The sequence below is a fragment of the Euphorbia lathyris genome, chromosome 10 (assembly GCF_963576675.1).
Source record: "Euphorbia lathyris chromosome 10, ddEupLath1.1, whole genome shotgun sequence".
Lineage (NCBI taxonomy): Eukaryota > Viridiplantae > Streptophyta > Magnoliopsida > Malpighiales > Euphorbiaceae > Euphorbia > Euphorbia lathyris.
Window position 1 is genome coordinate 63,665,949 of NC_088919.1, and position 16,762 is coordinate 63,682,710.

At 34.5% G+C, this 16,762-nt stretch overlaps 2 protein-coding genes across 5 annotated transcripts; both read right to left on the bottom strand.

Moving 5' to 3' along the window:
• Positions 1 to 4,291: 4,291 nt before the first annotated feature.
• On the bottom strand, positions 4,292 to 11,391 carry LOC136209864 (uncharacterized). Of its 4 annotated transcripts, XR_010677714.1 has the most exons (10): positions 10,732 to 11,391; positions 10,154 to 10,576; positions 9,556 to 9,712; positions 9,238 to 9,479; positions 7,883 to 8,820; positions 7,443 to 7,786; positions 7,074 to 7,337; positions 6,775 to 6,980; positions 5,342 to 5,440; positions 5,011 to 5,148 (listed from the first exon to the last, which is right to left on the bottom strand). XR_010677714.1 is itself a non-coding variant. In XM_066001471.1 (9 exons), exons 1-9 carry the CDS (start codon positions 10,993 to 10,995, stop codon positions 4,441 to 4,443), a joined length of 3,543 nt encoding a protein of 1,180 aa, XP_065857543.1. In that variant the 5' UTR covers positions 10,996 to 11,387; the 3' UTR covers positions 4,292 to 4,440. The 4 variants fall into 4 exon arrangements, 2 of the variants coding, with proteins under 2 accessions (XP_065857543.1, XP_065857542.1); XM_066001471.1 differs by lacking the exon at positions 5,342 to 5,440 and having other exon boundaries at positions 4,292 to 5,148; positions 7,074 to 7,334; positions 10,732 to 11,387; XM_066001470.1 differs by lacking the exon at positions 5,342 to 5,440 and having other exon boundaries at positions 4,293 to 5,148; positions 10,732 to 11,386.
• Positions 11,392 to 14,801: 3,410 nt separating this feature from the next.
• On the bottom strand, positions 14,802 to 16,762 carry LOC136209865 (uncharacterized). The gene is made up of 3 exons (XM_066001472.1): positions 16,419 to 16,762; positions 16,238 to 16,291; positions 14,802 to 15,129 (listed from the first exon to the last, which is right to left on the bottom strand). The coding sequence occupies exons 1-3, from the start codon at positions 16,707 to 16,709 to the stop codon at positions 14,896 to 14,898; spliced, it is 579 nt and encodes a 192-aa protein (XP_065857544.1). The 5' UTR covers positions 16,710 to 16,762; the 3' UTR covers positions 14,802 to 14,895.

The window sequence follows — 16,762 nt, forward strand, 5'->3', positions numbered from 1 at the left end:
ATGTGTTTAATTTTTCGTTCAGAAATACTATTATTCTCATGTGTGTGAGAACATGTTAGTTTATGGATAGTGCCATATTGTTTGAATAAAGGTTGTAATTTTTGAAACTCGTCACCAAAATGAGACCGAAAATGTTGAACTTTAACTTGATATTGGCGTGTGATCATGGCATAGAAATTAATAAAGGTGTTATAAGCATCACTTTTCTGTTTTAAGTAGTAAACCCAACAATAACGAGTAAAGTCATCAAGCAATACTAAAAAGTAATGATGGCCATAATGAGACGAAACAGGGAAAGATTCCAAACATCTGGATGTAATGTTTGCAAAGGAAAAATACTACTTCTAGAAATAGAGTTTAAGTGAAATTTGGCTAATTTGTCCATAGGATAGGCAATATATTCTTTATTAGACTTAGAAGTTGAAATATATTGTTGATCAATATTAAGGTTAATAGTCCGAGAGTGACAATGTCCAAGTCGAGAATGCCACTAAATATTAAGATTGGCAGGCATCACATAAAGTTCATCTCTACTAGATCCTCTTAACAAGATTCCCCTACTCCTATGATCCTTTATCAAAAAATGGCTATGAACGGAAAGAAGTGATTTCGCATGGGGATTGAAGTTTGGTTGTCTATTTGAGCGAAAACCTCTTCTGTTATTGGATTGTTTGGTGCATCTGTTGGCCTAGTGACTATTATAACCACAAATATAACACCCATATCATTTCTTATTCGGATATCTAGTCTTAGTAGTAGCAACACTGGCCATTTGAATGGGTCGAGTACTTTTGTAGAGATTCTTGTTTACGTAATGGAGAGTACAATTCATAATCTTTTGGGGGTCACCTAGGCACAAGATTAGTGTTGTCATGGTCAGGTGATAATCAGAACTGGTGTTTTCGAAGATAATGGAATTTAAGTGAAGGTTTACCTGAAATTTCTAATTCATCTATAATGGCTTTTTCTTTCGATAGAAATCCAAACACTATCATATCATTTTGCTTAAGATTCTGAAATTCTATTAACAAATTCACGTGTTTGTTTTCATTTAGCATTCCAAAAGCCTTTCCTAAAACTACCCAAATATCTCGAGCAATAGTTTAATTAGAAGTGACATGGAATACTTCTAGAGAATGGATGTATATAACCATGTTTTAACTGACTCATCATCACAAATCCATTCTCTCCTAAGTGGATTATCATAATTTTTGAGTTTGGGGTCAGAGGCAAGCATAGATTCAGTCAAATATGACTCTAGTATAGTGTATCCACCACTAACATGATCAAAGGCTTCCATATACATGATTAAAGACTCAATATGTGTATGCTAAGACAAGTAATAAGCAACGATAAGTTTGAGGTTTACCATGATCGTAGTTGATGTCGGAAGGAGAAGTCATCTCGACATAAGAGGATATGAGTATGCATGGAGGAGGAGTCATTTTAGATAGGGTGCATGGAAAATGCCCAGTGTTGCATGGAATAAGATGAGAGGTGGTATAAGGAAGTGGGGTGATTTAGTATATTGGTGGGATAGAAGTATTAAAGTTGAGGTAAAAATCGGAGGGGCTAGGAATGTAGGTAGTGGAAGTTAGGGAGGAGAAGATGCTAGGATTAGGGTTATGAGATGGAAAAAAGAAGTCGTATCCAAGATAAATGAGGTGGAGGGAAGTGCATTCGGCTGGGAGAGACCAGAAGGGAGCTATTGATCCATATTGCTCGGGTCAATGTCGATTTCTATTTTCGAATCACATATAATTTTACTATATATAATTTTATTATGTACATATATTAATTGTGACTTTTAAAAATATAGAAGGATATAGGACTGTTTTTAAATATTTGATGTCATGCAATCAGATCGTATATACTTTTACCACCTCTAATGTATAATATAGATTTAACAAACTCTTATCAATATAGGAGGATACTTGTGTCATATATTTATAAATCACATGCGGAACTCAAACTCTTATTATTACCATTTTGATATAAAGAATTATTCATGAAAGATACAAAGGCTCTGTTCTTTATCGCTGAACTGAACTGAACTGAACTGAATTGAACTGAATTGAATTGAACTGAGCTAAACTGAATTGAACTGAATGCTACTGAATACTGAACTGGACTGAATGCTACTGAATTTAACTGAATGTTACTGAACTTAACTGAATGCTACCGAACTTAACAATAATGATGATATTAGACTTTAAAATAATTTTCATGATAATATTGGACATTAATGAACTTATAATAATAATAATAATAATGGTTCTAATAAATTTAATAATATCAATAATAAATAAATATATTATTAAAGATAAAACTAATTGAATATCAAATAAAAGCCCGGGTTGATAAAATCTTGGCTCGATAAAAGCATATGAAATTAAATAAAAATGAGTCTAATTTAAATTAAAAATACAAATTACATACAAACACAAATTTACATATAATTTAAAGCCTATGAAATTAAATACAAATCTTCATATGAATACAAACTCTTAACTTTTTATTTTAATCAAGGGTTAAAGTGCAAAAATAACGTTTTGGGTCAGGAGTAATTTTACCTCTAACGTCTAAAATGGTGCAATTTTATCCATAACATTGATAAATTCGGTAAATTTGAGAAATAATTCATAATATGGATGCAATTCCTAATTTTTAAATATGGATACATACTTTAGTTTTAATTTTTTTATTAAACGATATATACTTTAATAAACTATCATTTCTTGACTTTTATCTAATTTATAGATAATGATAAACTATAAATAATAATAATAATAATAATAATAAATAATGATAAATTATAGATAAATAATAATAATTATTATAATAAATTATATATAAATAATTATAATATAATAAATAATGATAAATTACTGAATACTGAAACTGGATGCTGAAACTGAATGCTCAATTGAACTGAACTGAACTGATTATTACTGAAATTAAGTGATAAAAAAAACAGGGCCAAACTCAAAATTCTAATATTCCACTTACATAATTTCATACAAATATGTAATGCATATTTTCAATAAAATCGAGTTTGCCATATAACCTTAAAGTTAATCATAAAACTCTCAATTCTCAGTTAATTAATTACACAATGTTAATATTTTATTTATTAAAATATAATAACACGATATATCATGCGTAGAATAAAATTTCTTCATAAGACAAAAATAGATAAATTATTATTGAATAAAATCATAATTAATCTCTTAAACTTTCCCGGTTTTAAAGATTGGACTTTTTTTTGAACAATAAAGATTGGACTTTTGATCATTTATTTTTCTAAATTAAATCTCCAAAAATTTAATAGTTTTAAGGATTAAATTCCTAATCTATAATTTTCACACACATTGAATCCTCACTAACGATTCTGTTATCTAAACCATTAGTGAAAAATCCAATGCATATAAAATTAAAGATCAATAAGTATTTCTAACTTTAAACAATACAATTTAAATTAATTTAATTTAATGTGAGATTGCACTTCTAAACTAATGCATATAAAAAATGAGTAATAAAAAAATATATCATACTAGCTAATCTATTAAGCCTACACATTTAAAGCTAACCTACACATTTAACCTATTAACCTACACATTTAACCTCTCTAATATAATAACAAGAATGAACATGAATTAGAGAGGTTAAATGTGTAGGTTAGCTTTTTGTGGTTTACTAAAAAAATATATCATACTAGCATTATTAAAAATACGAAACCTCAGTCCTCTCTAATTCATGTTCATTTTTGTTATTATATTAAGCCTATGAGCTTCTAAAATTTTAAGGATTTAGTCTTTAATTTTTTATTTTCACATTCATCTTCACTAATAGCTTAGTTAATAAAGCCATCAGTGAGAAGGCTTAATGTGTGAAAAATAAATCAGCATAATCTGGAAAAATAAATTACCAAGACTTGATCTTTAAAACTGGTTAGAAAAGTTCAAGTTCTTAATTATGGGTATTTAGCCATTATGAGGGTCAGCCTGAACCTGTACTAGGAGTGCACCGGCCTTGAACCTAAGCCAGGAGTGCGCCAGTCTATGGCCCAAGACTAGAGGGAAGCCAAAAAATTATTAGTTTTATAAATATATAAAGAGTAAACAAATTATATATATATTAATATCATTTAAGTTTAAAAGACCAAAAAAATTGATATTTTATACTTAAAAGAGACCCGCTTGATTTTTTAAATACAAGTTGAAAGTTAATTTAAGAAAATTATGAAAGATCTTTTTGATTTTAGATAAACATAGTATTTGATGAACGTAATAATACTTACCGTACAATGAAATAATTTTTTGTTTATTATTTATTAGAATATATTTTAAATTTTCATGTACAGTTTTTTTTTTATTAAAGGCCTCTATCTCGTATTTCACATAGAATCCATATTATTATTCCATTTCTAATTTCTTGCTATCAAATATCTATAAAGGCAGTAACTAAAAACCAGCATAAACACAAAACCAAGAAAAGAGAGAAGCAACTTCCAAAACCTGCATATCCTCCTCCATCAGCATCATCAGTTCTCCAATCCAAAACCTCCTTACTATACCTTTTTCTCTCAATATTCCCTTCTACTTCAGCTCTTCTTATATGCAATAAAATGTGAGGAAACACCTCCTCATAAGACGCCTCTCCGATTAACAAATCCGAATGTCCAAACCCTTCTATAACCACTCTTTCATGTCTAAACCCAGGTTGATGCAGCATCATGAATTTGTTAGCAAGAAATGATGTCTCTCGCGTTACAAGCAGCTCCCGTCCGCCTGATATATACAATGTCGAAACAGCCATCCTCTCGGGATGGATCATATATGAGTTGTTACCTTTGCTGTCTACTATAAATCCTGACTTGCAGATTTTTCTGAGGTGATGAAATCCTCCCATTGGAAGCTCTGTGAAGCTGTGCTCGTATAGCCACTGGTGCATTGCGGGGCTGACATTTTCGTGCCAGAATGCGTTCCCGAAAATACCTGAAAATACCTCGCATTCGTTGCAGTTGCATCTCTCATATCGTGGTATGTGACAGGCAATGTGTTTTAAGAGCTTGTGACGAAAACTTGTCTTTGATGATGCTCCTAAAATAGGCAGGATAGTTTTCTTGCCTAGTATAGCCATTGTTATCTGCACTCTCGCATTGAGAGAAAGTAAAGTGTGAGCCATAAGCCAAAGGAAACTTAAACCCGAAAAATATTATGTAAAAAAATATTTTCCTGGTTTTCTCGTGTTTGTTTACTTAGAAAATAAGTAATTTTACTCTTTTGAAAAGATTAGAATAATTTTCTAAGCTTTTGGAACCTACTCCATTCCTTCTTACCTTTTGAAAATAGTAGCCACCCACTATATCTTCTCGTTTTTTTGATGTTGTAGCCAAACACGGGAAAATATTTTATTTTCCAACAAAAAATTCCCCTTACTCAATATTTTCCAACAAACAAACAGAGTGCTAAGTTAGTTAACTATTTCCGAACCAATATAATTCCCACAATAATCAGAACATTATATATACTTATAATTTTTTCTCTCTTGCTAAAAAAATAAAAATAATTGCAGTCTGAAACAATATGTGTTGTTTGTGATGTGGAGAAGAAGAGTAACAAGGCTTTGTTTGAGACAAGGAGCTAGCCTGGGTTTTTCAACATTAATTATGCTAATTGAGACAAATCAAAATGATATGCAAGAAAAATCTTAATGATATCATCATATAGTAATTCTATTGATGCAGGGTAAATTACACTCATTGCCCTAGGGCTGTAAATCAGCGGCGCCGCTCATGAGCGGCTCGGCATTCATCTCAATAAAAGTTTAACCGTGTGCGGTTCGATTTATAAACGAGTCGAGCTTGAGCACGGAAACTCAGCTCGAAAGCTCGCGAGCAGCTCGACTATAGGTTCATGAACAAGCTCGGTTATAATGTTCGTGAACACACTCATGAACAAGCTTGGTTCGATTTTTTTTTTTTTTTAAATAATAGGATTTCTATGAAAGTGAAATGTAAAATAATGTAGTTTTGTGTAAACTTTAGTTTCATATGTTTCAAAATTTGTGTTAAAAAAAATTCAAATGAACATAACGAGTTGTTCGCGAGCGAAGTTCATGAACAAAATTAACAAAAATGTTCGCAAACAATATGTCGAGCTCGTCAATTTTCTAATGAGCCGAGCATGAGCAGGCCAAAGCTCGGCTCGACTTGATTACGCCATACATTGCCCCTCAACTTTGACCTCACTTTCTTTGCGAGGAATCCCTCAATCTTGCATAGAAGTCCCTTATGAAAGTAAACAACTTCAAAATGACAAATGGCGATCTCAAAATGGAAAAGTCGAAGAATTAAAGTTGTTTAGAACCACATTTCCCACGGAGCCACATTTTTTATTTTCCAAAATCATTTTCTCTAAAGAATCACTTTCTCTCTCCTAACAAAACAACACCTAAGTGAAAATTCAAGAATTGAAGTTGCTTAAAATATCATTTTTCATCGGCTTTATAATGAGAATTACCTGCTAATAGAGTGGTCAAAGGTCAACAGACTTTTATGTATAATTTTGAAGTTCAGGGGCCATAAAGAAAGTAAAGAAAAGTTGAGGGGTCATGGGTGTATTTTACCCTATTGATGCAGCAGACATTTCTTTCAACAATAAACAGAAATACCGAGAAAAATGTCTAAATGTTAATAATAAGTTTAAAGAGAGAATATATATATATATATATATGTGTGTGTGTGTGTGTGTGGAGAGAGGGAGAACTTACAGGAACAAGAGAAAGCCACATTTTGACTCTAGGTAGAGTAGTAAGTTTGAAGAACATTGAGGAATTAGTGCAAGTCAGAGAAGCTATACTAGATGCCTTCACATACCCTCCCATGAGAGCTATATGAATGGCTAAGCCTCCAACACAATGTGCAATTATATGAATCTTGGTGCTCACTCCATGCAATTCAAGGATCTTATTGATTGCTATAAAAGAAAAATTGGGGTCACAGAAATTGCAAAACTAAGGAATTAATTAAAAATCTAAATCATGAGATGTTCATTTTCATTGCTATTTACCAGCTGGTATATCATATTTTCCAATGTCATCAATTGTGAAGTTATTTGCAGGATTCAAGGGATGCAACCTTGGTTGCAGTAACCAAATTTCATGCCCTTCTTCCAGTAAAGTTCTGACTACGTCGTGTGGTTCTGTTGGCAGTGCATAACTCTCTGTAGAATAACCATTGAGAAGCAGAACTGGATTAGGTTGCTTCTCTCCTTTAATCTGCCACTGATTTCGAGTGCATTTCCACTGCCTGCAACTGATAAAACATCCATCTTCTGGATAAAATTTGAATGTCAAAGCCAATGACATAATTACAAAAAGGGTCCTAATATGAAGATCATGAAAAAAAAAAATTAAAAGAGTTTTAGCCTCCAGATTACCAGTTTTTATTTGATGTAGATTGCTATCCGGGTAATGTTTATGGCAAGAATCATTTTGGATGAAGTGCTTCAGACATCCACGTGGGATTCGTAACACATACGTTGTTACAAAAGTCTGTAGGAGGATATTTAGAAACCTTCCAGCATTTTTTCCTCTCAGGCTTATGAAGCTCTTGACAAGCTCTACAAATGAAACTCGAAGCTCCCCTCTTAAGTTAACCATAGTGTCGCTTGAACTGTTGATACCTAACTTTTTAAATGTTACATATAGTGTTGTTGTCTCTTTCCAAGCATATAATGCAAAAAGATGTGGATTCATTATCTTCTTTCCGTCGAGAATATATCTGCACCACATAATAATTGAAGAGTATCAACTATCAAATAATGAAAATAGTTTTCTTCGGGACAGTGAAAGAACTTAACTTCAAAGGTTAACGTACTTTGAACCAGAAGAAGCCACAAGTAGAAGACGGTAGCGCATATATTGTGTGTAGGGAGTTCTGCCATCTATGACACACATATCTACTTCCCCATCTATGATGTGTAGTTTATCCTTCTCAAGAGCTTTGAACACCAAATACCCACCGACCTTTCCTCTAAGAAGCGGATGAGATCCTCGAGTAATCAGATTCCGTTCATTGAATACTTTTTGATTCTGTGTATTCATTTTCATTTTTAGATAAGCAGTACATGGCATACCACCCACATAGCCTCTCATGGTTTCTTTGATCTCAACAGCTGAATTATGGTCCTTATCTAACTTTTTATCAGTAACCGAACACGGGTTCTGATCAATGTTTAAACCGTCTAAATTGGCACTTGTTTCATTTTTGAACTTGAGAGCATCCTGCACAAGGCTCCTACTAACATGCTCAGCAACTGTTGCAATAGTTAGAGATGGATTTATACCAACAGAACATGGGATTAAAGAAGCATCACAAACATAGAGGCCTGCATGCACAGAGGCTGGAGTTTGGGGGTCAAAGACCTGGCCATTATGGTTACAAACCCCACCTGAAGAATCTGATGATGCATTGCATCCCCCTAAAAGATGAACCGATGTGCTCCTGTACTTGGACATGAACAAGATTCCCCCCAATTTCTTGGTGAGTTTTTGAAAGGCTTCAACTTTTCGTGGGAGCAAAGGATCATGTGGTGGACTAAAGCAGATCTTATTTGTTTCTTTGTCTAACGTAATTTTTCCATCACCATCATCATATCCCATTGCATTGAGGATAATTGCTTGGCTTGATTTAAGACCTATACTATGTCCCAGCTTGTCAATAATTCCATGAAAAAACGCATAACCAGTTGGCCATCCATAAGTAGTAATCCCTTTAAACAGCAGGTACGGGTAAGCCCTTGGAAGCACAGCACTCTGCATCGAAGTAATAAAAGATCAGTCTAATATAATAAAGATATCTTCTTAATGATTCGCTCATACATTTGTGCATGTGATCCTTTTAACTTTTTAAAGCATTGGTGCAACCTATTTCACATAGGATGTCTTTGATCGGGATCAGCCAGGCACAATCATGAACAATCAAAAAAGAAAGCATGCTTAAATCGAGCTTAAAGGCAAATGAACATATAGTTAGTTTGTACTCAGTCTAAAGCTGTTATATTGCATCTTGTTGTTATCATATTCACCTTTATGATTACTAAAATTCATGTTCTTTAATATTATAGTAGCGTGACAAATTGTAGTTACATAAGTCAAACGACACGACTGTAAAGCAACATTAACTAGAATCTAAAAAGAAAATCAAGTTAAGCAAGCATAGAAGTTCTCGACCTGAATTGTGAAACCCAATGAAGAAGTGTAAGATGATGAGATGGATGGCCCTGGCCGTTCTTGGAAAGGTATAATTGGCACTTGTTCTCTGTCTATTCCATAACCATTCAAGGGCGCAGCACTTCCAGCAAGATAAGCAACTGTATTACCATTACAGCTGAACCCGGAGCCAAGGGCTTCTGAAAGCCTCAGTCCTCTCATTTGTGACTGGAAAAGTATCTCATTTGTGCCAAAAACTCCAGCTGCAAGATACAGGTCAGGGAGCTTGTTAGAAGTTTTCAAGTAAGATATTGAGCATATAGCTGCATTTTTCCTTACCTGATAAGATTACAAAGTCAGATGTTATATAATCTGTTTCATTTAAGTAAACACGCCACCTTTTTTGTTTTCCATTGATTCTCGCTTGTTGGAAAGTTTCAAGGGTGTTCTCCACCACATACTGAGCTTGACACTCAGTTCTTACGGTACATCCTGCCTGCATCACAACAAGACATACTTATTTTACAGATGGCCAAAGGCAAAGGCATGTTGAGCTCTGGAATTTTTATGTCAAATTTTTTAAATTACCACTCTAATGACTAATTGGCAGGGGAAGGCTTGCCCCCAGTACACCCTTGTGGTGGGACCCCTCCCCGGACCCTCGCTTAGCGGGTAGTGCACCGGGCCGCCCTTTTTTTACCACTCTAATGACTAACTGATATCAACATATTTTCAGAACCATTATTATAAATTATGGCATAAAATTAAGTTTGGAACTGAAAAATTGCTACTGTCTAAATCTGTTATCATCCATAAATAATATATGGATCTCTAATTGGCTCAAAATCTTTCCAACAATTTTTTGTCTTTGAATGAAACTATGAAAATAAAATGTGTTAGAGGCTATTGTTCATAAAAGTATGTGGGAGAAATTTGCCTGGATTGCTGAGAGAAGATAATTTTTATCAGTAGAATTTTTGGCATTGTAAGGACACCCAGACATGCAATTTCCACATGCTAAGCAGCTGTTCATCTGTTGAAGCTTCATTGAATTGGATGGAAGTTCCTCAACATCAAAATTCACGCTGAGCTTCATTAACCTCTCAAGAGTTTCTCCTGAGTCTCCTTCAACTATTTCATCCATTACTCTCGCAATTGGAAATTTCACTGGAATGCTTTGTATTCTCAGCATTGCTGCAGATGAAGCTTCACAAGTATCCCAATCTCTTTCCCATTCCTTTGGCCACTTCGGATTCCTTCTAGCACGAACTGGAGTTGGGAGCATCACCCCTGCATTGATTAGTGAGCCACCACCTAGTCCACAAGCCACTACTGCTAGAGAATCATTCTGTTCGTATACCTACCATTTCATACGTGCCATTAGTTAAACAAACTATACAAAAGGAACAGACTTGCAGAGACACATAAACACATAAATGAGACTATAGCCTGTTATCTTGGTTTTCAATGCATCCAATATGACAAGATCAAGGAAGAGAGAATAACAAAGAAAACCTGAAACAGAGCATCTTTGGGGCCAAAACTGATGCCTAAGTTTCGGTTTTCCAACCTCGCAGCTGACATGATCTTCAAAGTATCAGTTGGGAAATCCTCAGCATTCCATCTTCTGCCTTTCTCTAGTAAACAAACCTTTATTCCTGCCACGGACATCCGACATGCAGCAATAGAACCACCATATCCAGAACCTACAACAATAGCATCAAAACAATCTTCTCTTCTGACTCCAGCCCTCCTTTCTAAATATGCTTGAACATCCATTTTGTTTTTAATCCCAGAACAAAGTATTTAAGAATCAAAGTCTTCTAAGTTTTGCAACTTATAAACATGGAAAGAGAAGAAGTCAATGTAATAATGGCGGGGGCTTAAAGTCAAAGATTTTTTTTTCAATGAATTCAAAGATATTTTCTTTAATGTTGAGTTGGCCTACATGAAAGGATAAATCTCCTACATGGTTGTTGACTTATAATTATACATTGTATATCCTTTTATTACATCAATCAAATTTGATTTAACTTGTTTAGCAAGACAATGAAAATTAACAATTCATCAATTTATCTTACTTTCATAAAATAAAATTTGTGGAATCAATCAATTAGAATTTCATTAAATAAAATATCAGTGAATTAAGCCCGTAAAAGTGAAATCAAGGAAGCAATTAACAAAGTGGGTCCTAACTCTTCTAATATATAAAGTCTCATTATACCTGGTCGCTGAAATTTGTTCTTCAAGGCAAAAGAACAACCACAGATCCACAACGAAGACTTGCTCACCTACCAGCTATAATAGCACGCCAAGCTGCCACTGGCCATTCTCTGCTGTCTGTGCTGATTCTCATCGCCATAAATATAATCTTGAACAGAAAAATCACATCTCTCAACAGTTCCCGCCTTCCTGGTCCTTCAGTAATGCAAAACTCGTTGAATGAGTATAGAAACAAGGCATGAAAACCTGGACAAGACATGGCCAACTGCAGAGGAAACAGAATTAGAGGACTTAAAAGGAGGAGAGAGAATTAAGAAATCGAGCAGAGTGTTTGTAGTTGGGAATGGAAAAAGAGGCGTTCAATCATGATACGATGCTTGATTGCTCTGCAGATCCAAGAGCGAATTCTACTTGACTGTTCTTTTCTCTACAATAGAGAAAGTGTCTTCAAGCCGATTTCGTTTCAAGTTAAAATTATTTCTAGGATTAATACATCTTTAGCCCTCATACTTGTCCAGAAAAGTCAATTGCCCCCTATATTTTGGAAATGTCCTATTTATCCCTTTGAACTTGCTTAAAGTCACCTATTGACTCTCTGAAAATGACCTATTGGCCGCATAGATTTGATTATGGTGACATATTGGTTCTCTGAACTTAATTAAAGTGTATGCACTTCAATTTATCCAAAATCTCCCTTGCTCCACTAAGTGGATTTTAGAGGATCAATAGATCACTTTAACCAAGTTAGGGGATAAACAGAATGTTTTCGAAGTACCTAATTACACCCTCTAACTCATTATCACATTTTCTGTCGATATGTGTCACAGATAGCAGAAAACTCCCCTACACACAATACGTCAGTACATTCACTATCGCATTCTCCTTGTAGCTTCTTCAGGTTCAAAGTATGTCACTTGATTATGCATCATCAGATTTTTCAGGTGGGATTTGTAACCACTCAAAGTCTGGTTTTTGACCCAAAAACTACAGCCTCTGTGCATGAAGGCCTTGTATGTTTGGGTTCTGTTGGCATAAACCCATCTCTAACCATTGCATCAGTAGCTAAGTACATAAGCAGGAATCCTATGCAGGACATTATTGAGTACAAAAAACAATAGTAACTTTAGACAATTCTTAGCAATAAATGATGTCTCTGGAGTCAGAAAGAAACTTCGACCACCTGAGATATAGAGTTGAGACTGTCATCCTGACATTCTCTCTGGATGAATTAAATATGATTTGTTACAGTTACTGTCCATGATAAATCCAGAGTTGCAGAATCTTCTGACGTGATGAAACCTCTCATGAGAAGTTCTTCCAAGCGATGATTATTCAAGGGCTCGTGCATGGTCTAGGAATGAACATATGAAAAATAAACTATCCTGAAGGCTTTTGATAACAAAAGTAGCAGAAAACTTGCCTGGATTTCTGAAGGAAAATAACTTCTATCTGTACAATTTTTGGGATTATAAGGACACTTTGAGATGCAATTTCCACAAATTAAGCAGCTATTCATCGGTTTGGAACTTAATGTATCGGATGGATGTTTATCAAATCAAAATCCACACTGAGTTCATCAAATTCTCAAGAGTTTCTATAGCATCTCCTTCAATTATTCCTCCCATTACTCATACAGTTGGAAATTTTACCAACCTGCTTTGTATGCTCAGCATTGCTGCAGCTGAAGCTTCACAGACATCTCAATCCCTTTCCCGCTGCTTTGGCCATTTCAAGTTCCTCCTAGAGAGTCATTTTTTGTTCGTATGTCTGTGATATTATACATGTCATTGATTCAGCAAGCTCTATGAAAAATAACAGGAAAAAATACTTTTCTTGGATGTCTAATCATGTGATAATAATTCTATTACAATTTGAATGGACATTTACATTCGTTAGTTATGCTGATACATGAATATATGGTAAGAGACAATAGACCGTTATCTTGTTTCTTCAATGGGAGGTAGTGGGGACGACAAAGACAAACCTGAAACAGAGCACCTTTTGGGCCAAAACTGATGCCTAAGTTTCATTTTTCAAACCTCAAAGCAGACGTGAACTTTCAAAGTATTAGTAGGAAAATGCTTGTCTATCTTCTGCTTTTCTCAAGTAAATATACCTTTATTATTCCATGGACATTCAAGAAGTAATAGCAGAGCCAACTTACCAGAACGAACAGCGATGGCAGTAAAACCATCTTCTCTATTTCCTGTCCTCCCTCATAAATATGTTTGTATGCCCTTTTTCCGTTTTAATCCCTGAAAAATTATTCAAGAATTGTTGTCTGATTAATTTCTATATGGGAAGGAAAGGAGTAAAAGGCTGAGGAGGAGAATTTCAGTCTTAGAGTCAATTATAAACTACGCAAATTTATTGATAACATAAAAATAATGTACCTTTTGTCATGAGTTTTCAAGGAGTCAACATGAAAGAAGTATGCATCTTGTCCTTCATGTAGGAGTGGATCATTTATTGGTGTTTCCACAAAAGATTAGAGATACTAAGGATAAGATAGGTCTGCATGCTGTAAATGGGGTAACACACTGTCTTATATGATATAGCCTTGTTATTCAAACAAAGAAGATCAGATAATTCCTTATAGTATTGTCATTAAAACAAAGAGAAACACTTCTAGTTCCCCAATTCAATCTCTTGATAAATACATATTGATCGCAGTATGACTATGATCTCTTTATTATGCATGAAAACATTTAATCTAAACCAGATCAATCCACTTCAAACTAACCTAATCAATCACCTTGACTATATAAAAAGTAGGGTAAAACTGAATTTGATCACTGAAATTAATTAGTTGAAATCCAAACTCAATCAAGACCTACCAATTCTATCAAAGTTATGCATCAATTAGAAACCTAGCCAACCGTTCCCAAGAAGATAATCCAACGTTGATCTGCCCTAATCTAGATTCCTATGTCTAAAAAGTTTTCACAATACATTTCTTTTGCAATTTGGTAAAAATAGTAACTAGGATAACAAGTAAACATATAAATGAGAAGAATATCAATGCAGAATTTATAACTATTGTCTCAATCCATTTGCTAATATTGTCTATCTAATACCCAGTTGCTAATAGAAGGATGAATTTATACTTTTTTTTTTTTTTTTTGACACATGATGAATTTATACATCAATCAACAAAAAGCAATGAAAAATTAAAGTAAAATGATTATCATTAATACTGAAAGCATTGAGAGTATAATACAATTGTTCTAGTATAATTTATAAGTTTACAACTTCTTATTATATGAGAGTGTTCAATATGCTAGGCAAGTAACGGTTTAATGTAAAAACATTGTCGTTCACTTGAGTATATAGGAAAGCACTAGCCAATAAAAATGACAAACTTTTCCAGAAAAAGTTGAACAAGATTTTATTCATCCGATCTCACTAGACTATACAGGAAAAATAAAACGTAGAATTTTACAACTTTTAAATAATTCAAATTCTAGCAACTTGAACTGACTTCTTGAGGGCTTCCAGAAGACTTCTCATGATTCTGGGCTCACCTGGAGGTTGCTTTTCCTTTAAGGGGCCATTTCTTACAGCTCTGAAAATAGGACCAGAACCACTAGTTGCTGGAAAAACCAAGCAATCAATGTAAACTAGGACCTCAGTCGTTCCATCTCCAATTGTAACAAAACCTAACCTAGCTCCACCTGGTATTTTATCTACCTGTTATATAGAAATGTGGATGAATGTAGCCCATTAAAAGAAACATTATCATAGTCTTCACTTCAGTTCTTACTGTTCAGTCAAAGTGTGCTGCAACTAGATTAAAGTTAAACACAACAAAGCAGCCAAAAGGACTTCTGATCTTAAACTGATTATTCATTCATTTTGGTTCTAGGGTCTGTGTAATGACCTGGTACTAAGGAGGTGGCCCCGGGGTAGAACGTCTCAGCAAGAAGCGGCCTTAAAAGCTAGAGATGTAATAGGAAGGAATTGTAATCTCACATGCAGTGGACCAATTCTACACGTGCGCAAAAAAAAAAAAAAAAAGAAAAAAAAAAAATATTGCTAAATCGAACTCTCATCTGAATGGTCCAAAACTAATTTTTCCGTAACATTGTAAAACTTCTCAAAATTAAGCTAGATTTGACTACAAAAGTAAGATTGGGTCATTTTGAACAAACTTACGAAAATTTATCCCCTATCATATACTTCTTTGCTTCCATTATATAAGTCATTCTAGGATGTTTCACACAAAATGTTCAAAAACACAAGGATACATTAAAAAAACAAGACAAAAATTCAATGCTTGGACCGAAAAACTAAACTAAAAATACTTGGAAAACTAGAACGACTTCTATTTTGGAAAAAAAAAAAATCATTTTACCGCGGTCACCAGAATCAGCTAATTAATCACCCCAACTTTATTTTCGGGCCAAAACCATCTATAATATGGGTGGTTCTGGCGGCCGGGGTCTGTTCCCCTCCAGATCCCCTGTCTCAGCCCCTTCTCACATCAGAAATGTTCGGAAAATGGTAGTAAGGTGTGTTTCTAATATATATATATATATAGGAGCTTTAAGCCCAATAGGTTGGATTTAGGAAACCATCGAAAATGAAGAGAGACACTGAAGTATATTAGTAATCTGTGTTTCTAATAGATATATGTATACATGTTTTAAAGCCGTTTAGCCCAGTAGATTAGATTTGAGTATAAGTGCACAACACCTACATGCTATTGGACAAGTCAGTAGTAGTCTAACGACTCTCAGTTCAACTTTCAACATCTAGCTAAGAATTGAAGAACAAAAAAAAAGTTGTTTCAGCTCACCTTCAATGGCTCCGCAAGTGGCAGATTAGCTCCTTGGCAAAGACTGTTACCCCACTGGTATAAATAAATAAGAACAACATTCAATCAATCAGTAGCTATTCCTAAAAAGCAAAATTCCAAAACAAAGCACAAAACTCCAGTAGAGAAGAAGAAAAAGGAAAGTATAAAGCACGAAGCGAACCTGGAAGAGTAACATCTCAAATCTCTTGATATCGATATTCATAGGCAATTTCAAGGTCCCTAAAGAGACGCCATCTCCACCGTCGTCATCATCAGCAGACGCAATGCCGTCATTTTGGGAGGAGAATTTAGCAACCGGAATCAGATTCTGGTGACCGCGGTAAAATGAGAAACGGTTCTTCTCAGCGCAGGTTGTTATAAGGAATGGGCGGGAAACAGGGAGAGAAGGAGAGATTTGCACGTGGGAAGCCACACGTGCAGGATAGAGGAGCTGCCGCATTGCGCTCGCCATGGCTCAGAATTAGTAAGCAGTAAGCAAGCAAAGATGTAAGAGATGAAATATGA